The sequence below is a fragment of the Sturnira hondurensis genome, unplaced genomic scaffold (assembly GCF_014824575.4).
Source record: "Sturnira hondurensis isolate 20B ecotype Veracruz unplaced genomic scaffold, ASM1482457v3 Scaffold0006413, whole genome shotgun sequence".
NCBI classification, from domain to species: Eukaryota; Metazoa; Chordata; class Mammalia; order Chiroptera; family Phyllostomidae; genus Sturnira; species Sturnira hondurensis.
In genome coordinates this window covers 17,944,146-17,968,404 of record NW_028079044.1, presented here as the reverse complement: position 1 = coordinate 17,968,404, position 24,259 = coordinate 17,944,146, and the positions used below count along the sequence as shown (strand labels likewise).

Genomic DNA, 24,259 nt, shown 5'->3' with positions numbered 1-24,259 from the left:
GATTTATATAATATATAGTAGAGTGCTCTACTGATATTTTAAACTGATTGTTTAAAATATAAGCAATTATTAGGCAATTACCTGATGTTCACAAACTGAAGGTGATAATTTCATATCAGAATTTGTTCAACATTTCCAAAGAAGTATACACTTATTTCTCTGAGGTCCTATGTTTGTTTTTAAGGGAGGTTAAGTGTGTGCGGTGGAAATGCACTGTGTTTACTTTAGACTGAAGGTTTAGAAATTGGGGAATAGCTGGCCTAGAGGGAATGTAACCAGCTCAATCTAAAAAAAGCCATAGATATCTTGGGATAGCTTTGCTATAAGAGTTGTTGCCAACAATTTCCATTCAGGAGATCTGAGGCAATGCCACAGTCGAGTTCATTCAGCTTTATAAAACTTGCGTATGCTGTAAGTAATTTAACAGTTGGGACCAAGAACAGAAAAGGTTATATTACTGAAGAAAGGAACGTACTCAAACCTTTTCCTGTTAGTCAAACATGTAAGATGAACAGCTATAAATTAAATCAGTACACAAATAACACAAATAATTTTTCTGGGGAAGTTGAGAGTCCCTTACAATGAATGTGAATAATGGAAATGTGAACTTTCTCAGGGCAGCCCGCAACAAGCAGCATTTGCTGAGGAAAAGCATAGGACATTAAAAAAAAAAAGGACCATGAGGAAGCTGAACAGCAAAAATAAGAATAAAAAAACAGAAATTAAGAAATTAAAGAGCCCTGGCTGGTGTAGCTCAGTGGATTGAGCGCCGGCCTGCGAACCACACGATCGCGGTTCAATTCCCAGTCAGGGCACATGCCTGGGTTGCAGGCCAGTTCCCAGCAGGGGACTCATGAGAGGCAACCATACATTGATATTTCTCTCCTTCCCTCCCCCCTCTAAAGATAAATAAATAAAATATTAAAAAAATACCTCCCCCCCAAAAAAAGAAATTACCCTAATTCTTTTTTTTTATTTTTTAAAAGATTTTATTTATTTATCTTTACAGGGGAAGGGAAGGAGAGATGGAGAGAAACATCAATGTACGGTTGCCCCCTGTGCTTCCGGTGCTGGGAATTGACCTGCAACCCAGGCATGTGCCCTGACTGGGAATCGAACCATGCTTGTTTGGTTCGCAGGCCCATGCTCAATCCACTGAGAAATTAGCCTAATTCTTAAAGGAAGATAGTCTAGACCCTGGTTAAATCACATACACAGAGTCATGGAGGAAGGGCTACTGGGTGCCCGGCGCACAGCGAGTCTCTCTATGGGCCTTCTGGCAGATGCTGCCTGAGGATTCGATGGCCACATGTCTTTCTCCCTGAGAGTAAGGTAAGCTCTGTAAACTCGGGCCTAAAGTCAGAGGAAACTGTGATACTGCTGGTATACCTGAAACGGTGAAGTGTGCTAGAAGATGGTCACAGACTATGTGACTGATACAAAATCAGAAGATGTTATCGTACCAGCCTGACTCAAAGAGGAAAGGAATTGGTGTGAAAGAGACAAAATAAAGCCAGAGAAACAGAGCAGACTTAACAAAAAGCTAGGCTAAGAAAACCACGTATGAGATGGAGAGGTCGAGAGGTGGTGTGGGCTCATGGGGCTGCAAATGACACTGAACTCAGCTTAGGCCAGCAGTTCAGGTGCAAAATGATAGAAAACACAAGTCAAGAATTAGGTATGAAAAGATCAATAATGTAACAAACAATTATTTTAAATGTCTGCCACCCATTTTTGTATACTTTTTGGAGCAAAGACTTGGGCTGAAAATTTTACCAGTAGTTATAAAAATGACAAATGAACATGCTCTGGCCCAGCAGATCTACTCCAGGAATTTAAGACTGGCACACTTACAGATAAAAATAAGTGTGTGTATGCAAGGTGCCTTTCTGGAATGTCATTTGTAACAGCAGAGTAGAAAAAAAGCTCTGGGAACAGCCAGCTGTCAGGCAGTAGGAATTGCTTAAGAAAATCATGAAAATTTCACAGTGAAATATTATGCTGCACTGAAAAAGAATGAGGAGGCATGGCTTTCTGACACTGAAATCTTTCTGAGCCACACTGCTAAAGGAAAAAACAAAGAACATATATTTGTAGTTACTTTTATATGTATAAATATTTCTAAATATACACAAAAAGTTAGCAAGAGCAGCTGCTCTAGGAAGAAGAACTTGTTAGCCAGGATTGAGACTTTCACCCTTTTATATATTTTTATCATGAAACATGTGAATGTTCAGGCCTAATATTATAAAAATACTTCCACTATAAAATTTTTAAAAATTAAGATCATTGGAATTGTCCCAGTTTAATAATGTTATGTAAATAAAAATCAGGTTGAAAACATTATACACACAGTATGAACCTGATTTTTTATAAACTTACATACAGGTAAAAAAAATTGAAGAAAATATTTCTTCTATTGTTTCAACCTTTCTGTATTTTCCAAACTTTCTATTGAAATCATATTTTTCCTTTACAATCAGATGAGCACTACATAGCTTATTTTCAACAACACACACACACACACACATATATATATATATATATATACACACACACATATATATATATCTTATTTGTATGTTCAGTTCAAATTGGTTGTTGAAAAACACACAGACTTTTAAACAAGACTTAAAACTACCTATTCTCTATACTTGAAATAACTTCTACCCATCAACATCTAACTTTCTGTTTAATTCTTCACCTTTTTCATGAAATATTTTATAATTGCTTAGTTCTACAAAAAATCTATTTCATGGCCTCTTTTGGTACCTATGCATACAATTTTGCTCCTGACTTGTACTGTTTATTTTGCATCATTTACATAAAAGTCTTATACACCAACCAGAGTATTAAGTTGGAATCTATTTCCCCATTCATTGAATTAGGGTCAGCCTTGTAACTAGCTGTAGTCAACAGCATAGATGATTTAGGACTACAGCATAGCTGTAGTCAACAGCATAGTTCCAAGTGGAGGCCTCAAGGCACATGTCCTGCTCTCTTGGAACCCTGTCAAGATGTCAGATAAATAAGCCTGGTCTAGGCTGCCCCCGGGTGAGAGATCACATGGAGCAGAGAAGAGGTGGCCTAGCCAAGGCATACTAGACCAGGCAGCCCCTAGCTCATCTAGCAAACTGACCTCAAAACTTGAGTGAGCTCCACTGAACCTACTGCAAATTGCTAATCTCTAGAAACTTAAGCTAAATAAATGGGTCTTATTTTAAGCTAATACATTGTGGAGTGATGTGTTTTTTTTAGCAAAAGCTGCAGAAATAATTGAAGCATACCTTATGGCTTCATTCTGCGAATGTCATACTTTCACAGTGTGTCTTATGTTAGAGTCAAGTATTTGCTGACCACCTCTTTACTCCTGGAGAGCAGAGGCTGTATCCTCTTTGTTTGTGTATTTCCACATATCTAGCTTGTGTTTTGTTCATTGTAGCCACTCAGAATTTGATTCATTGAAATATAAAAGTTAACCGAACTTCAAGCTCTGGTGTTCATCAGCATTATCTATTGAATGTTTAACAACAACAACAACAAAATACAAACCAAAGCACTGTTAAAAAATGAAATAACCCCTGAGAATTTACTATTGGCCTTGTACTGCAACTCCCCATTATTTTAGGCCAGCAAGTACTAGTACTTGGAGTGTACATGTCACTTCAAGGTGGTTCATAAGCGAACCCTTAGGGTGTCCTTCCCAATATTTACTATTAACCCAAATTTGGATTTTGATATAAATATGCACATATGCCTAGTACATGAATGTGAAGTTGTAGTACAATACTACTTTTATAAATTTGGAAATACAGAAAGTATAAAGTGGCAAAAAAGGAGATTTTTGATGTTTATTGTCTGATTCACATTATTATTATTAACAGCAGATATTCTAACCCCAGAAATCTGACAAATGAGATATGTATGTAAATTTACTGTAACTTTCAAGTGTTCTGCATGTAAAATATCATGAAAGCTTGTATATTCAAAATGTCACATCACTTTTTTCCTTAAGAAGTAGGAAAATCAGAATAGACAGGACAAAAGAGAAAGGATGAGTAGTTTTGCTATCCACATCTAATTTGCTCCCTAATGAAATTCTATAGCTTTTAAATGACACCCTGCTATTACAGTCTATAAAGAGATGATTTCATCACACATTCCATGTTTTGAATATTTTAAAAATTATCATCTAGTTGATAGTATCTGAAACACTCTAAAGCAAAAGAACGTGAAAGCGCGCCCAGCATGCTTTCCTCAGACACCAGGGAGGCAAACACACTCCACGACAGTGAAAGAACGTCCTTGCTTCACTAGACTGGGAAAAAGTCCCCTTTTTGCTTGAGTGTGAAACCCATAACTTAACTTTAACTTCTTCCTTTTGACATCTGCCATTCCTGTTTATTGTCCTCTTGGACTTATAAAGGACATAAAATTTAGTTAATGAAGTGGATAACTAAATCAAAACATAAAAGATTTAGATAGTCTAATATATAAAATTGACCAAAATCTGTGTTGTTAATATGTTTAAAAGAAAAACAGAGTCCAAAGAGAGTCAAGTTTCCAATTTTGGTCCATAAATTGGGCCAAAATCACCCACATAAGGACAAGATAAGGAATAGGTGACAATGCTACATTTGAAAAAGACTCAATTATCACAAGATAGGAAGCTTGACAAATCAGGATAAAAAACCCATCCCCCAAATTGGGGTGTATTAATAAAAACATAAAGAGTCCAAGTTAACTGAGACAGTTTTCAGCCAACTTAAGAAATACCTTTCTCATAGTCAGATGATCCTAAGGTGGACAGACCCGGCTGCTTTGAACCAATGAGTTGTCTTCAAGGAACAAATTCAAGCACAGTCCGGGGTGCTATATAGTGACTCAAGTATCAAGCCAAAGGTTATACTGCAGGATTTTTAAGACTAGCCTCCAGCCTCCGAATTCTTTAACTCTATTTTAGGATTCTGAAGAGCACATGCAAAGGACACATTTTCAAGAATGCTTAATCATGCCTCATTTGAAGTCAAGGTGCTTCCTTTGGAAACATACTCCCAGGCTTTCTGTTTAGTTTGAACATCTCTACAGTTAAAAAAAAAAGTCTCCTTTTAAAAAGATGCTCACTTGCAATAAATTATGAGAATAACTAAGATAACTACAAGGAGATCAACATTTTCGGGACAGGATGTGGAAGGATGATTTTTCTCACAGTAATTCAGTCTACCTGAGTCCTCCCAATAATGAGCTACAGCTTGAGAGCTCGTCAAGTTTTTCAAATGCTCTGTTAAAAAATTTAAGCTGCTTTAATAGAGACTGATGTTAATAGAAATTAGGTGACAGATTCAACAGGAAGAGACATACTCTTTCATTATTAGCAAAGTTTTAAGTTTCGGGTTCTATGGTTAAAACATCATAAAAGGACCTGGAGAACAGCAATGTGCCAAAACACAGGAACGGAAGCACACACAACAGGGCTCACTGAGCGCTCACGAACACCGGGGCACGCATCCCCAGCTCAGATCCGCCTCACTTTGGCTGTGTTTCTAACTTATTCCCTTAGTTAACATTTTCTGTGAACACTAGTTGCTTTCCATAGGGATCTGAACTATAAACTAGACAGAATGACCATACTGCCTTCTCATGAATAGTGAGAAGGGAGAATTTTTTTTCCTCAGATGTGTTTCTCCAATGAAATTCAGTTTCTGCTTTCCAAGAAAGCCAATTGGCTCAGAAATTTCTGAGAAGAAAAAGGGGGAAAAGTCCAAAAGATCCACTCCACAAAACCCTAAAGCAAAATCCCAATCGTTCAGTCTTACATCAGCCAAGGGGTTAAAACTTGAATGTCTCAGTTGAGCGGCTGAATCCACAGGTGGAAACCCTTACGTGTAGAGAGATACTGCGCTCCATTCACGACCATGCTGAGAAAGCCTTTATGTGTAAGAGAACCCCCACCTCGGCCCCCAAATATTAAGTTGACACACGTTTCTGGGACGCGGCCGGAATCCTCAAACTTTGGCGGATCTACAGAGACACAATATTCTGTTTTCTGCTTAACAGGGCTTTCCAGAATTGTCATCAGATGACAGATTACACCACTCATCACATGGATTCGGGGGTAGCTCAAGCCATCCATTATGGGTTAAAAGCTGTTCCAGCATGAATCGAGTCACAGTGGTAAGGAGACTACCGATACAGCTTTAAGAAATACCCTGGGCATCTAAAAGTTTTCAGAATGCAAACTATGTCAGCTCTGAAAACAAAAGGCACTGAATCATTATGGCAGGAGAAACAAAGCCAGCCCCCTTTTTTAAAACAGACCAAAAAAAAGATTGTTTTAATAGGAGAGAAGCATCAGTCATTGGTTCTTACTTCATTCACACTTTCTATCCAACCCCATCCATCTTCAGAGTGAAGAGATGACAGAGCCCACTTAACTCTCTCCCTCCTTAGGCCCCCGCCCATCCTGTCCTCTGTACCCAAACCACCAAGGCCCACCCACCATTCCAACCCGCAGGCAACAGCCCTACGGAACAACTCATTCTATCTGATGGGCTTGTAAAGCTCAGGTATACCTCTGGATGGGCTTTCATCAAGTTACTTTAACAGGGCTGCCTGTCAGGTTAGCATGGTGGTCAGGGCCTTTGCTAATTCTTCTAAAGTGACTACTTAGTCACTCATGGCTGACCACATTCCACGAAGGAGAAGATGGGAAGACTTCAGGCAACAGAAACACGTCAACAAGACAAACCAACAATCCAGAATGTAAAACATTTCATTTTCCTTAAATGCTGCTGCCCTCATTATCTGCAAACAAAAGTTCTCTAGGCGGGCAGTCTCTGCATCAGTGCACCTGCTTAGCATTGGTTTGCCGAGTTATCTTTTCGCTGTGTCTGCAGAAGCCAACTATAGCACAATGGGTCACATCACTTGAGGGTCACTTGAGTCCCTCTACTCTTTGGGTCCCTCCTCCCACCTCCTGCCTTCCCTTCTACCCACAAAACCTTTAACTCCACCATAGCTAAGGATCCCAGATAGCTAAATAAAAGAGGTGGCCTCAAACACAGAGAAAAACCCATAGGTCTCCAGTGTGAATCGCCAACGCCAATCCCCCTTCCCTCCCCTTTTTCTTAAGACCTGATGGTCTTCAGTCACACATCTTAAAAGAAAAACAAAAAACAAAAACACAAAGACTTACTTGTCTCAAGTCGATGAAGGCCAACTGCAGCGTGTCCTCCTGGAACCCAGGCACCGGGCCGGATCTGGCAAACTCTGTGGGAAAGAAAAGAGGATAAAAAGCGCCTTTAACTAACCATGGACAGGGAGATTGGCAGACGGATGACAGGGAAGACAAGAGAGGCTGGGGGAGAGGAGGACCAAGCTTCTAAGGAGTCATGTCTCTCTCCCTTCAGCTTCTTTGTTTGCCCTTCAAAATTTGTGTCATCAAAACACCATTAATTCCAGCATCCTGACAGCAAGGAAACTGTACTAATTCGACCTGAAATTTATTCCCATGAGCCGCGCTGGGCTTCAGAGTATTTGTTTTGTGAATGGACAAACAACTTGCAAAGGAGGAGGGAGTGGGGGAGAGAAAAAAGTTTTTCCTCTCAACACAATAAAATCTTCAGCTGTGAAGCTCTTTTCAGTTCCGAAAGCTATTTATATTTTAGATCGCTGAAGGAATTTTCCAATTTCACGCCTGTCACCTCATTCCCCAAGCATTTATCAAAAAATATTCCCTGCCACATCATTAATTATTCCCTCACTGATTATTTGTATTATCTCATGAGTGCGTTATTGCCCACACTCACACACACACACATACGCACAGACCAGCAGCAGAGGCTCCCGATACAGGATTTGACTCTGGAGCAAAGGAACAGTCGCTCATATGAAAAGGCCCATCCAAATAAATCATTTTTCAAAAACTTAGGGAACATTTGCACAGGTCTGTCTTTCTAGTATATTTTTTCTTCTTGACTTCTATTCCACTTTCAAAACTTCTTTTTCTCTTCCCTCTTCTCCAATTTAGTCTTAGGTCAAAGACACCAGACCCTGTGAATGCTATTCACAATGTACAGCAGTGCCCTGGGGACATGCTCAGTTTATGACTCCAGCTTCTGCATCGTTACAGGAAGATAACTGCACAGGGCTATAGGGACAAATGCTAGTAACAGCTAAGAATGTCAAATTTTATTGTCCCTAAGCCTACTTTTTATGAAATCAAAAGGTCTGGTATAAGCCCCCCACACAGGCACATGTGTGCAAACTCATACACAGCTAATTCAAAGGTGGACAGTTACTATGTCTTGAATTCTCTCTGTGAACCCAAAGTGAGATGGACATTTAACACCAATCTACCATTTACCTAAAAAATTCAAGGATCTGCTCATAGAAAATATGAAAAGGAATGTTTTCCTTTCAATTATATTTTCCCCAGGAATGAATTTAAGAAATTATAAAGTCGGTCTCATATTTTTCTTTTGAAATTAAATAAAATCCATCAAGACATTTGCATATTTGTCTGGAAAATTAGTTCAAACAACTGGTAGGTGGATAGATTCAAATGACTGGTGAACAATGATAAGAAGTTACGTTCTTTAAAAATATTTTCCATCTAGGGGTTTCATAGACATAACAGGTTTTCACAAAATCCTTGCCTCACTTCAAAAGTAATGCTAACAAGTTTAGTTGCAGGGGTTATGAAAACAGTGTGTACAATAAAATTTAAAACAATTTACTAAAAACGAATATCATAAAAGAATCTAATTATTTTAGACATTTCAAATAAAATGACTCATAAATGGAGACAAACTATATATTGTGATCAGCATAACTAAGTTTCTATTTGCTTTGAAAAGAAAATTCCAATGCTATTTTTAAATTAATTCTACCATATAGATAGGCCAAATGATTGAAGTTTTGAAGAACTAAAATTCTAAAACTGTACAAAGAATTGGTAAGGACCCTATTAGTAGAAAGCCTGACATAATCGACCCTTCATATTTTATAATAGCCATTATCTATGATAACCTCGCATACGGCAGCTGCGCAAGTCACATGTACAGATTTCCCATTACATGCTCCCATAGAAAGCAGTTCTTGAATTACAGCCGCAGCCACTCTGACAGCCTTGACTGTCAGGTGGTCCGCTTAAATAAGCTTCCCACACAACATGGTCTCATCCACAGTCAGGAAATCACCATTATTCCTCCTGCATGACTCGAGGCTCTGCAGCACGATCTGAAGCACTGCAGCCCTCTCTCGGCAGGAACCCTACTTGAGTCAAATGCAGCAACTAGCAAGGTGTTCTACTGCCTACAATGTGCAGCTCCAAAGAATCACCTATGATACATGCTTTGAGAGCTAGCTTAAACATTCTCGAATCTCCGTGTTGGCCATGGTCCCTGGGGCTCACAGATGATGCTGATGAAACCACTCAGGATTCTGGATGTGGTGCATCCTTAGTTCTCAGAGTCTTACTTTATAGACCTCATTTTTATGACACACTGAATCCTCTAGCTTCCCAGAAGACACAGTGGCCTTTCAGATTTGACTTTCCTTTTATAAATCAGAGAGTCAAAGAGTGACAACTGCATCAAGGTATGACAATGTAAAGCAATTGATTTTCATGTATAGCCATGGAAATATGTCATTACAACGTATTCAACTTCATATTGTTATTTTTCTCATTGTCTGATGTTCATGACTGCTGTCGTCCCGTGCAGACAGTGAACTCCTCAAGAGTAAGGGCTATATCATGGAAACTAATGAATATTCCAAATGGTAAATGTTCAACAAATACTTACATATTAAATAAGTTAGAAAAATAGCAACCTTCATTAATCACACAAACACCTCACTGCCAATGAAATCCTTAGATTGCAACAGGTAAGGTGTCCTTAACACAAATATTGATAAGCAGGCTTTAGGAATTTATAATTTCCCTAAAATGAGGTGCACAATGATTAAGGGGCTGGGCTCTAGAGTCATAAATATCAGAGTCTGAACCCCAGTGCCTAGCTCCTCGGCCATGGGAAAATTAATTTCCTTAAAGCTTCAATGTCTTCATCTCAAAAACAAGGCTAATAGTGCACCCCTTACACCTTACAGTGCTGCTCTGAGGACTGTGAAATGACACAGGTAACGCAGTTGGCAGCGTGCCTGGCACATCCTAACTCATTATCATTACAATTAGTTTTTAGTGTGAATATGCATTTCTCTGGGAAGAAGATTCATAGCTTTCACTGACTTCTCAGAGGGCTGGTAACTAAAGGTTAAAAAACAGTTGTATATCTGAGACAAAACATTAGAAGTTCAGCTACCACTCAGTGATGAGCTGGCATTGCAAATTTATTACCAGCAAATGCTTAAGTGTTTCACTGAAAGGAGGTTAATATGACTAATTACTAGTATACTCGGCACAACACAGTAATTTTCTTTGGCATTATTTTAAAAATTCAATAGAAGCATAAAATTGATATGCAATTTGTGACTCAGTGTACCTTTAAAAGCATATTGTTGTCCTAGAGTCAATTTTTTAGATATATCAAAACCATTAATAGCATAAGAAAATGTGAATATTTTTAAAAAACACAAAAATTTGTATATAGCCTGATTTCAACCATACAAAATATAAAATGCATAGAAAACAGGACAGGAAGCACTCATTTCATAATATTAACAGAGGCTGTCACTGAGAGGAAGATTGTAAGAGAGCTTTATTCTTTTTATATTTTTATATTAAATTTTATCTTTTATAAAACTTACCTTTTATCTTTTACCTTTTATCTTTTTATATTAAATTTTAAAAATGATTCCAGACCAGTTTTATCATAAGAGGAAAAAAAAACGGAAGAACACAGGCACACACACACACACCCCAAATTATTTATTGGTGCTGATTTAGTAGTACTTTTTCTAGTGCCTAGAGATACAACTTGTTCAAGATTTATCACTAGAAGCAACGGGGATTGACTTACACTCCTGAATTCCTGGATGCTGCCTGATAGAAAGAAGGGGACAAGAAGCTCCCAATCTGCTGTGATACACTGGTGCTTCTAGAAACTGATTATACGTGCACGCAAGCCTCTCTTTAGAGTCATGAATGAAAACCTTCCTTATTTTGACACCACAGAACAGGGAACATGTATGCAAGTGTGGCCCAGTGGGACCAACAGATATATAGGGCACAATGCACAAGCCCCTTTCTGGACTTATCTCTGCATTCCAAGATCTGTGGTAGGTTTCCAGTCTCTAAATGGCCGAAGCCAACACAAAAGCTTCCAGGGTCGGGAGTTCTGCAGAGTGGCTTGAGTGTTGCAAGGAAATCAGAGTGCTTGTTAGCACAGAACCAGACCTTACCTTTGACCATCTCTTGGGCACTGAGATAAGGTTCCAGTGAGGCTGACAAGGAAGCTTCATACTGGAAAGCCTGTCAAGATTAGCAAAGCCCCTGACCGGCACGGCGATGGACGGTACTGAACCACACTGCAGAGAGCTCCCCTCTCCTCAGCAGCTCTTCCCTGCCCTTGTCTAGTTGAGAGATGAACTCTCAGAATCGAAGCTGGTATCAATTTGCAAATGTGAAAAATATTTTAAAGGGTAGATTGCCAAGTCATTGAAGTTAATGAAGGTTTTCATTTAAAAAAATAAAAAGGAGGTGTAAAAGTTACAGGAAAGACGGCATACTGTTAAATGAAGGTTTAAGTGGGAAAAGAAAATCACACCAAAAAGTATTTTACTTAAACTACATACCCAACATTCCCTCACATTCTCACTAGCATTAAACCTATGAGGTGTGACAGTCATTTCTGAAAACAATACTAATTTCCCAAAAATGTCCTATAGTTTACATTTCTAATAATCTTCATATTATAATGAAATGAAATTAGCAAAAGAGAGAAAAAAGAGGAGCAATTCCACTAATTTCAATAATGCTTTCTAGACTTCTTGAAGGCTGATCTTAAAATCACTAACTGTCACCTAGATGGGAAAGAAAATAAAATTTTTAATTCAAAATGATCAGGCACATTTGCATTTGGCCAAAGAAAACAAAATATACATTTTATAAAGAGCACAGAACCCTAATTAGAAAAAAATGGTTAAGTCAGTTATAAGGGACTTTGAGAAACCAAAATGACTGTCTTAGTCTATAATCTGTATAACTAGATAGGACATTATGTAGTTTATCAAAAGCAAGTTTTGAGAAACAAAATATAAAACTAATTCTTCTGAATCTCTGCAAATTGTCCACAGAACAAGAGTAATTTTCAAAGGAAGATGAGCAATAAAGTAAAATTTATTTCAGAAAACAAAACTAGTACAATACTTAGCAAATAGGTAAAATAAAACTGTTGGAAGTAAACATAATATGTTCAAATAAAAGTTGAAATGACAGTAGATAAAGTTTTAACCAAAGGTCCTCGAATAACATCATATACTACTGCTCCCAGTAAACTTCCAGACCAGATGGTGGGCGTGATGGCATCCCCATCCCTCAGTGAAAGGATCAGAGATTTGGTTTGGGCCAAAAAGTCAGGTGAGAAAGAAAACTCAGTACCTGGGAGCCCAAATTATGTTGGGTAGTTGTTTATGTCTTAAGATCATGTCAGGTCACATGTGGTTTTTGTGGGACTGAAAAAATAAGAGCTGCTGTTGCTGTATTAACATAATGGTTTCCTGGTACCTGGCTCCCTGGAGCAGCAGACACGGAGTGTGCTAGACTACAACGTGTGGCTCTGGGGAAGCTAAGCCTTCTTGCATCACTTCACAGTGGCTCCGCTAAGCTAATTACAGAGAGGAGTTGGCGGATTCCCCAGGGAACTCACTCAAGGCCCTGATGGTCAGAGAAAGGTCAGCCAGAACAGAAGGAAGTGGGAATTAAGGTGTGAGATATCAAGGAGACAGAGAAGAGGTGGGATGGTGTGGGGAGGGGTTGTGGGAGGGAAAAACTCCTTGGAGATTCAACTGACTGTATTTGTGCAAGTGTGCTTCTTTGGATATGTGATCATAAAAAAAGAGCTACCTTTATTTATCTAGGATATGACTATGTGATGTAAATTATTCTTTGCTTTTTCCATGTAACTCACTAGCTCTTCCACATCAAGAAGAGCAGAGAATAGTACAGGCTAACTTGAACTTATTCTCAAAGTTTCTGTGAAAGAAATCTGATGAAAACCGAGAGTAATAAAGTATGATAGCAAATGCCAAACCAGTACTCCTGATTTACAAATAATATTTAAAGTTTAATTCTCCAAGCTCCTGTTGCTCTGGAAGACAACTGAAAACTAGGATAGACACACATAGCTTTTTCATTAATAAGGAATTAATCCCCTATAAACGAGGAAATGGCCCCAAGCACGAAGACACTTCCGTGCTGCTGCGAACAGGCCAGTCCATCACCAGATGCCTGTACCTTGTTCACACCGCTGAGGAAACAAGGGTCCAGGCACCTGCAGCACCTGGGGTCAATAACAGCGCACTGCACCTGGAGTGGGAAGCCGTCTTGTGAGGAATTAACATAGAACACGGGAGAGGCTGATTTCTATGCCTTGCTTAACATATAAGAAAAATTAGTAAAACAGTTCAATAAAATTAATCTAGTGGAAAAAAAACTAGAAAACAATTCTGTTCATGATTTAAAGAAAGAGATGACATAAGTCCCTACCATTTCATGAAGTCTAGGGAGCACTGGACGCCCTTGTAGAAATAAAATGCTGCTCTTCGTGTAAGAAATATTTTATTTTTTTATTTACCTTGCCTGAGGTGATATATCAGAAAAAATATTGCCATGAAAAATATCTGAGATTTTACTGCCTTGTTTTCTTCTAGGATTTTTATGGTTTGAAGTGTAACGTTTAAGTCTTCAATCCACTTTGAGAATTCTTGTGTGTGGTATAAGGAGGGTCTAGTTTCATTTTTTTGCACATATCTTTCCAACGTTCCCAACACCATTTATTGAATACTCTCTTTAACCCACTGAATGTTTTTATCTTCTTTGTCAAATATTAATTAATCATAAAGGCATGGGTTTATTTCTGGGCTCTCTGTTCTGTCCTTGGTTAAAACTAAAAAGTGTTTGTGCAGCAAAGGAAGCCAAAAGAAAGTGGAAGGACAACCTACCGAGTGGGCTCCATATTCCCCAATCATACATCTCATAAGGGGTTAATATCTGAAATTTATAAAGAACTCAAACAAGTCAACACCCAAAAAACAAACAATCCAACTAAAAAATGGACAAAGGACCTGAATAGACACTTCTCCAAAGAGGACATGCAGATGGCCCATAGACATATGAAAAGATGCTCAACACCACTAATTACCAGAGAAATGTAATTAGTGATGATTACCAGATTTTGCCATGTATAATGCACACCAAAATGTGGGTGCACATTATGCATGGCAAAATATGGTAAAACTACAATGAGATACCACCTCACACCTGTCAGAATGGCTATCATCAATTAATCAACAAACAACAAGTGCAGACAAGGATGTGGAGAAAAGGGAACACTCATGCACCATTGCTGGGAATTCGGACTGGTGCAGTCACTATGGAAAGCAGGATGGAATTTCCTCAGAAACTTAAAAATGGAACTGGCTCATAACCCAGTGATTCCACTGCTGGGAATACTGAAGAAATCTGAAACACTAAATTGAAAGAACATATGCACCCCTGTGTTCATTGCAGCATTATTTACAATAGCCAAGATTTGGAAGCAGCCCAGGTGCCCCAACAGTAGATGAGTGGATAAGAAAGCTGTGATACATTTACATAATGGAATACTACTTGGCCATAAAAAGGGAATCTTACCCTTTGTGACAGTATGGATAGACCTGGAGAACCTTATGCTAAGTGAAAAAAACCACTCAGAGAAAAACAAGTATCATATGATTTCACTCATATGTGGAATCTAATGAACAAAATAAACTAACAAAATAGAAACGGACTCATAGAGAGCAGACTGACAGCTGTCAGAGGGGAGTGGGGTTTTTGGGATGGGTGAAAAAGGTGAAAGAATTAAGCAAAAAACAAAACAAACAAAAAAATAACCTCAAAGGCACAGACAACAGTGCGGTGGTTGCCAGAGGAGAAGGTGGGTGGGGCAGGTAGAAGGAGGTAAAGGGGGATAAATGGTGCTGGAAGGAGACTTGACTGGCGTGGTGAGCACACAATACAATATGAGGAGGACATACTGGAGAATCCTACACCTGAAACCTATATAATTCTACTAACTAATATCACCCCAATACATTAAAAATAAATTTAAAAATATTCTAAATGATAGATAAGAATACTTTCACTGCATTCACTACATTACACAGAGTGACTTTTACATTGTGTGACTGTTTACAGAAGAAGGGTTAAAGAAAGTCAGGACAAGTGATAGAAAAATGTCGTGCCACAGACACTGAACTATCCCTTAATTTCCACAGAAATATAATAGCCAAAAAAGAAAACTAGCAAAGGATGTCCTAGGACTTGAGCCTACAACCTGGAAGTCTAAACCTGAAAGGAGCATTAACAATTACTAAGACTTTTTACAGGTGAAAAAATTAAGGCCAAACTGGGTAAGTCAGTGAACCAGTTAGAATCTAATCCCTCCAAGTCTATTTCAATATGCATCCGGCACGTGGAATGTCTCCAAACAAATATTTACTTTACATGTTCTTTTATAAACTTATTACATATTCTCTTCCACTTAGGGAATAATAAAATCGTAGAAATATACAGACTTGTGTAAAGTCATAATTTTCCTCTGACATTTCAAATGCTCTCCGATTTTGCAAGATAAGGCCCAATTTCACAACAGATCTTTAAAATTATGGTGAGAAGAAGCCGCTCCCAATTAGCAGTCAGCAGTGCTTCTGTGCGTAATCTCTAAGGCAGCTGAGGAGGCGCAGCAAAAGGGGCAAGCTTTCTCCGAGATGAGAAAGACCAGTGTTCTGAAGAAGTAACATTATATCCTTGATATTTTTGCTATGCTAAGGACTTAATTTTATCCATATGTTTGTTCAGCAGTGATTATTCTGTTGTACGCATATATGCAATACAGAAAGCTAAAGCTATGGCTATCTGAAATTTTGCGTCAAGAAATAATTTTGTAGGGCACTGTCCAAGTAAAGGCGAGCCATGTGTAAATTTTGAATTTATTGTGGATACATTAAAAAACAAAAAAATTAACTTAAAAGTTAATAACACCTTATTTGACCCAATGTATCTAAAATATTTTAACTTAAGCATGAATAGTTTACAAATTACTCATGATTTTCTTCAAAATCTCATACGCATTTTACATTTACAACTCATCTCATTTCTGACTAGCTGCGTTTCAGTGCTCACGGCCACTTGCGGCTGGCAGCTATAGCATTGGGCAGCGCGGCTTTAGATGATGTTGACTGTGATGAATGTAAACCAAATGAAATGTGCAGAAAATGACTTCGGATTTTGAAATGACAAAAACCAGCACTCCCGAAATTCCTAGCAATCTGAATTCAATTTTTACATTGGCTATGAAATAAAAATTAATGCACATGTTCATGATTCTATGCAATGTATTTACTCAGCTCATATTTAAAAACAGGTTGCCTTCTGAGAGAGCTGTGTGCTTTGTATAGCCTTCAGCACACCAGTCAGTAAATTTTTATATCGTGTCTCTATGAATCCTGATGCTCGTATTCTGACCTTTCTTCTCTTCTTTCTTATACTAGTTTATTTGTCAACTTACCCTGTTGAAAGTTGGCCATAGATCACTTTTAAAAAATGGTAGAGTAGAATTTTTTAAAATGATTGATAGTTGATCAGCATATAAGTTTCTGGACAAAATCTGTTGCCTCAGTTCCCCAGCCAATGACAGCTAACAATGTTGGTCTTTAAGTACAAAATGTTTTATAAGTGTGCAATTTAAAATAAACGCTAAACCATTAAAAGGAGAAGTATCAATTCTCACTGTCAGGACTCATGAACAATGTGGAGGTCCGTCATTCTACACTATGAAAAACTCAAATTTGGAGAAATGAGTACAGTAGATTCCACATGGGATGTTTCTCAAATTAAAAGAGCTATTTTTTAAGTCAATACAACTCTTTTTAAAAATTTTTATTTAATTCTTGTTCAAGTACAGTTTTCTGTCTTATATTCCCAGCTCTGCCCCCTGCCAGTGCTCCCCACTTCTCTCCCATTTCTGCCCCCCACCTCAGTTATTGTCCATGTGTCCTTTATACTTGTTCCTGTGAATCCTTCCCCTTTTCCCCTGTGACTCTCTCCACTCTCCCCTCTGGTGCCTGTCTGCCTGTTCCGTATTTCAGTGTCCTTGGTCATATACAACTCTTTCTGAACTAAGAGCAGATAATGCTTCCTTGGTATACATTGCATGGGTGATCTCACAATTCGCTGTGAACACTGAGTCTCATAGTCTAAGCTGATGTCCCCAGAAAGTGCACATATCATAAGCTGAGATAACTAGGATTGCAGTCCTTTCTAGAATTTACGTATGTAATTTTGGGCCCATCACATTAGAGCCAGATGTCTCAGCTGGAAAATTCAGGTAGTATTTCACTTGCTGAAAGCTATGTAGTTGAATGAGACATACTCTTGAAGTCTGTGATATAATAAAGAATATAGATAGATACAGAAGTAGATATATAGATATAGATATAGATATCTAGATATCTAGATATAGATGTAGATATGTAGATATAGATATAGATGCAGATGTAGATGTAGAGGTAGGAATAGGCAGAGGCAGAGGAAGAGGTAGATGTAGTCTTTGTCCTCAGCTCCTGGCACAGCATTTCAAATACTCTTGGAGGACTTCCGCCAAGATGGAGGCGTAGGTGGAAACACTGTGCCTTCTCCCACAACCAAGTTTGAATACAACAAAGGTTTAGTAAACAAAGACGCAGCCAAAGAACAGAAAACTGAACTATACGGAAGTCCAACAACAATGAACCGTTCAAGGGGGACCGGTAAGAGGAGTGGAGCCAGCAGTGGAGTATGGTTGGGCAAAAAAGGATCCCCCAACCCAGGCAACCCAGGCGACCCAGGCGCGCAGGCAGCCAGGGTAGCATCTCGGCCCCAGTGAGGGTGCAGGGCAGGCTGAGCATGGTCACACATTTGAATGCAGATAAACCAGCAGAGGTGTGAGCAGTGAGACAGACCGCATGGCCCCCGCAGCAGGAGGAAGCAGAGGGGGCCGCCAATGCTGTCCTTTGACCCCACCCCCACATACAGCTTCACAACCCAGTGACTGAGTTGCCCTGCCCTGGTGAACACCTAGGGCTCGGCTCCTCATACGTAACAGGCACGAACAGTCCAAAATATGGCTCAAGAAAAACTCAAAGCCCCAGAGCCAATAACTCTAAGCGACCAAGAAATAGTGAGCCTCTCAGATGCACAGTTCAAAATACTGGTGATCAGGATGCTCACAGAACTGGTTGATTACAGCCACAAATTAGAGGAACATATGAAGGCTAAACTAATTGAAATGAAGGTAAATGCACAGGAAACCAATAGTGATGGAAAGGAAACTGGGACTCAAATCAATGGAATGGACCAGAAGGAAGAACGAAACATCCAACCAGAAAGGAATGAAGAAATGAGAATTCATAAAAATGAGGAGAGGCTTAGGAACCTCCAGGACATCTTTAAATGTTCCAACATCTGGATTATAGGGGTACCAGAAGGGGGAAAGAAACAGCCACAAGTGGAAAACTTATTTGAACAAATAATAAAGGAGAACTGCCCCAGTCTGGCAAAGGAAATAGACTTCCAGGAAATCCAGGAAGCTCAGAGAGTGCCAAAGAAGTTGGACCCAAGAAGGAACACACCAAGGCACATCATCATTACATTAGCCAAGACCAAAATGAAGGAGAGAATCCTAGAAGCAGCAAGAGATAAGGGGACAGTCACCTACAAAGGAGTTCCCATCAGACTGTCAGCGGATTTCTCAAAAGAGACCTTCCAGGTAAGAAGGGGCTGGAAAGAAGTATTCCAAGTCATGAAATCCAAAGACCTACAGCCAAGATTGCTTTATCCAACAAAGCTTTCATTTAGAATGGAAGGACAGATAAAGTGCTTCTCAGATAACATCAAATTCAAGGAGTTCATCATCACCAAGCTCTTATTATATGAAATGCTAAAGGGACTTATATAAGAAAAAGAAGATGAAAAATATGGACAGTGAAAGGACAGCAAACTCACAGTTATCAACAACCACACCTAAAACAAAAGCAAACCAAGAGGACAGCTAGATCAGGAGTGGAACCATAGAAATGAAGAACACATGGAGGGTTAGCAACAGGGGAATGGGAGGAGGAGAAGAGGGAAGAAGGTACAGAAAATAGCATAGACAGTAGGTAGAAAATAGATAGGGAGGAGGGCAAGAATAGTAGGGAAAATATAGAATCTAAAGAACTTGAGACACATGGTCATAAACTAAAGGGGGAATGATGGAGGAGGGGGGTGCAGGGTAGAGGGGAATGAAGGGGGGAATAGAACAACAACTGTAATGGTATAATCAATAAAATATATTTTAAAAAGAATTAATATTAAAAACAAAACAAATACTCTTGGAAGTTCCTGAGGAACAGGAGTATCTCTTGTTATTCATAATGAGCTTCTTTGGACCACACCTAAAATTGTGCTAACAAGGTAACTGCAGATAGGCCCTCAGGTAGGCTTAAAGGAGGGGCTGGACAAACCAGAAAGACCAAGTCCATCATTAGAATGTGGAAACTTTCAGCCCATCCCCCTTCTTCAGGGAGGGAAAGGAGTTGAAGATTGATTTTAATCATATAGCCAATCATGTACTCAATCATAGTTACATAATGAAATCCTATAGGAACACTCTGCACACCGAAGCTCAATGGATCTTCCTGGCTGCTGAACACGTGGCTCTGCCAGGAAGGTGACAGGCCCAAATTTCAGAAGAGGGGGTGGAAACCGTGCTGCCTGCCTCCTCCCCGGCACCCTGCCCCATGCATGTCTTCCATTTGCCTATTCCCGAGTCACAGCCTTCAAAATAAAACTCATCACAAGTACAGCACTTTTACCGAGTTCTGTGAGTTCTTCTAGTGAATTACAGAAGTGCAATATAACTTATTATTGGTTCCACCTTAATATTTAGGTTACACTCACACGTATCTCAGCATAATCAATGTGAAAATGAGAATTAGATAAATTAATATGCATTTCCCCCTATATGACCACCTTCTTCAATGAATCAAAAAATTAAAAATATTAAAGTGGGACAACCTGTAATAGCATATACAATAAAATATTTTAAAAAGGAAAAATATTAACTTAAACAAATCTTCATTTATTAGAGATAATGTTCCATATGGCAAAGTACAAAGTTCTGCACAGCTTGCCTGAAGAAAACAAGTTTTCTCTAGCTTTGTTTCTTTGCTTCACAGAATTGTTTTAGTATTAATCAGAAATTTCACACCCCCCAAAATGAAATTTTAATGTAAAGTAGTAAAACAGCAATCCAACTGAAACCAGGGGTCCTTATGACTTTGATTAAGTTTGGTTTTAAATCCCAGCTCTAGAAATACTATGTCTAGACCCCTCATAATCAGCAAACACCCAGGCAGTAGAAGATAGGAGCCTGGAGCTGATAATGGTCAGACCCCTAGACCTCTGTCAAGCTAAAGGTAACATCTTGACCTGAATTACTCATATGTTTCAGTGCCTGAGCCCCAAGGTGAACCCCCCTTGGTTACCTTCCCATGAGACTGGACAGAGGGATGCTGGAAAAAACGTCAGAGCTGTCCTCAGGACCCCAAGAAATGGTTCATCACCCTTACCTGACCTCCAACCAATTAGCTTCCAGCAAGATCCCCTAACCCACAGTGCCATGTGCTTTTGCCCTGTATAGTCTGCGCCCTACTTGCCATCAGGGAGTTCTGGCTTTTCAGCATTAGCTTCCCATTCTCCTGGCTGGTGCTGCTCACAATAAAATAGCCAATATTTCTCGACCGCAATCATGCCTAGCATTTGGCTCTGCTAGTGCCAAGTGGATGAATTCTTTTTGTTTTGTAACAAACAGCAACTCAGACAGAATTCAGCCCTAAGTGGGCTTTCAGCCCGCAGTTCAGCAACCGCTGGCTGGTGGCGGTCTTGCCAGGTTCTACTCAGCAGCCGCCTGAACTGATTGATGGCTCCACGGATGAACCTGCAGTGCTCACTGCTGACCGGGCATGGCTGACCTATAGTTCTTTCATTTTGCAGTGAGGGAAACTGGACATGTGGTTTAGGGACACATGGGTAACAATCCCAGGGACACCCTCCATTATTTCTGGTTGGGCCCTTGAGAGACTCATTTGGCTCAGTTTGGGGCTCCCACTATTGATTGTATTAGGGAAGGGACCCTAAGAAGTTACAGCTGACAACTAGGATTGATTATTGAAATTGTATCTGTTATTTGTTGAATCTGTGTCTCATCTTATAGGAAGTGGAGGTAATTCTGACTGCATTTCAGTAGACCTTGGAGGAGTGAACAGTGAAGTTTGACTCAGTCATGGAACTTCGTTTTTAACTTGAAACTGGTTTTGAAATTGGTCTAGAGTTGACAAGTTAAATCTGAAAGTATTGCATGTTGGAAGGGGGCAGGGTAAGTGAGATATGTTGTTTACTGATTTTATTTTCTTACAGCATGCAAACCTTTGGTCATCTGAGCAAAATCTTAAATTAGTCCAGCTGTCAGAAACAATTTGGATGCAGTTTTTCCTCTGGATTTTGAATGTGCCTGGGACACAAAAGCCAGCAGTTAAAAACGAAAGTTACGAGATCACTGTTAATATGTATCAGTAGGTGTATGTGAATGTTCTAGACACAGTACATTTCTACCACTGAGTGGTATTGCTCATTTGTAATATTAAATTGGCTTAAACAAACAAGCATTTACATGAGAATTTTCAAAATATAACAGCCTAATACAAATACTTTTCAGAATCACAAGATTTGGGAAAATACTTGACATTAAAGATGGTTTTGCGTTTGGTTTGGTTAAATAGTCCTATCTTCAAAATCATCAGCGTTCAGTAACACTTTTATTCTACCTGGGTTTATATAAGTTCATATTATCTCTGTTGCAAAATTTGTTAGCAAGAAAAATAACTTGGTATGACAAAATTTTCATAAGTAATCTAAACTTAATTGTTTTGAGCAAGTCAATTAAATAAATGTAAATGGGGTTAAAAAAAGTTTCTTTTAGGTTAACTCTTTAGCAATAATTATAATGTATATGTACTTAAATGGTTTTCTAAATCTCTTTGGTAACTTGAAACTTTAGTATTTAAAAGTTAAAAAATAAAAAATGATTAAATATCTAGATTAGTCTCAACTAACATGAAATAGTGAAATATTAATTGCTGGATAAGTCTAAATTACCTACTTTTGATCTCTTATTACAATAAAACTGAAAGATCAATTTAGATCTGTTAATAAAAATTTTTGTATTTTACCAGTAAAAAGATGTATGTTTCTAAAGTTTATAAAATAGATTCGTAAATTTGTCAATCTAAAAAATGCTGATTACTTACATTTGATTTGTCAATAAATATTAAGGTTCTAAGGTATACAAATTCTAATTAATATGGGAGACAATGGTGGGTGTTTTCAGTGAAGTAAGGTATAAGGTATGAAAATACATTTTTGAAGGAATTAAAAGAAATTAGTTTGTCCTTAAATAAGGTGGTTCATTTTTGAATGAGTAAGAAGAGAAAAACCTATAGAGACTATACAAGTTGTATAAAGTTTGTGAAAAATAAATCCTGAGAAAGGAAACTATATATGATAAAGCTAAATAAAATTAAAATAAATTTAATTGAGTAAGTTAAGTACCTAAAGTAAGCTACTATAGACTTAGAGTTTGGTTCTCCTTCACTCTGTCTAAAGGGCAAAACTGTCCTACATTGTTCTCATCCAGATAAGATATTATGAGTTTTTTTACCCCAAAAGCAAAGATTCTGTATTTCATTTAAATAATTTTCTGGTTTTTACTTTTTTTTTCTTTTCAAAGATTTTATTTATTTATTTTTAGACAGATTGGGAAGGGAAAGAGAGAGAGAGAGAAACATCAATGCGTGCTTGCCTCTTGCATGCCCTCTACTGGGGTCCTGGCCCACAACCTGAGCATGTTCCTTGACTGGGAATCTAACCCATAACCCTTTGCTTCTCAGTCTGGTGCTCAATCCACTGAGCCACACCAGCAAGGGCTGTTTTTTCTTTCCTTTTTTAAAAATATTTTATTTATTTATTTTTAGAGAGAGGGGAAGGGAAGGAGAAAGAGTGGGAGAGAAACATCAGTGTGTGGTTGCCTCTCATGTGTCCCCTACTAAAGACCTGGCCTGCAACCAGGCATGTGCCCTGAGTGGGAATCAAACCAGCAACCCTTTGCTTCACAAGACTGCTTTCAACCCACTGAGCTACACCAGCCAGGGCTGTTTTTTGTTTTCCTAATCAGGTACTAGATTACTTAAGAAAACAATCTTTTCAATCTAAAAAGTAAGGTTTTGATAATAATAGGTAACCTGTATTTATGTCTGACATGTTTTACTTTCAATTTGAATAAATGGATAATTTAATACCGCTCCATAATGATATATAACCCTTTTGATCAAACATGTTTGACAAACTTTCCAGGGTTCATGATATAAAAGAAAAATTTGAAAACCTAGAAATGGCTTTGGTTTATTTCAGTGGGACCCTGGAGCACCTCAATGATTTCTTCTCGCTTCGATTATTTTTTTAAACTTAACTGGGCCTGATATACTAAATTACATGGAAATCTTTGTCAAGTAAAGAAATAATAATTATATTTGTATGAATACATTATTACTAAGAATGAATTATCAGAAGGTTATAACCTCTAAGAATCTCCAATATCCTGATATAATTTTTTCATTTATAATTCTAGTTGGTTCCATAAAATGTTATGTTGCACAGAAAACCAAATTTCTTTGTCAACTGCATTATTATCAGATCTATAAATAACCATGTCATTTTAACATTTTGTCATTTATAAGACGGTCATTATTTTACTCTGATCCTTTTGAAAATACATTTCATCTGCAGAAAGAGAGAGAACACCAACTTTTTCCATAACACAGGTCTCTGAGAATAAACTTTTGGACCATACATCTAAAATGGATAAAGATTTACAGAACTCTAAGGAATAACTATATACATGAAATGCTGGCTAGTGAACAAGTTAAACAAGAATTGATTATATGGCACTGAGTGAACTAAGGATGA

General features: G+C 38.4%; 1 protein-coding gene across 5 annotated transcripts in view; it reads right to left on the bottom strand.

The window, feature by feature from the left end:
• EXOC6B (exocyst complex component 6B) overlaps positions 1-24,259 on the bottom strand; it is a 584,426-nt gene that overhangs the window by 141,945 nt on the left and 418,222 nt on the right. For 4 of the 5 annotated variants that reach the window (XM_037048101.1, XM_037048102.1, XM_037048104.1 and 1 more), the window contains one exon: positions 7,196-7,269. In XM_037048101.1, the coding sequence (XP_036903996.1) occupies positions 7,196-7,269 (74 nt within the window). Of the gene's footprint in view, positions 1-5,479; positions 5,774-7,185; positions 7,270-24,259 lie in introns of those variants that run through there. The other variant, XM_037048103.1, reaches the window with a different exon arrangement.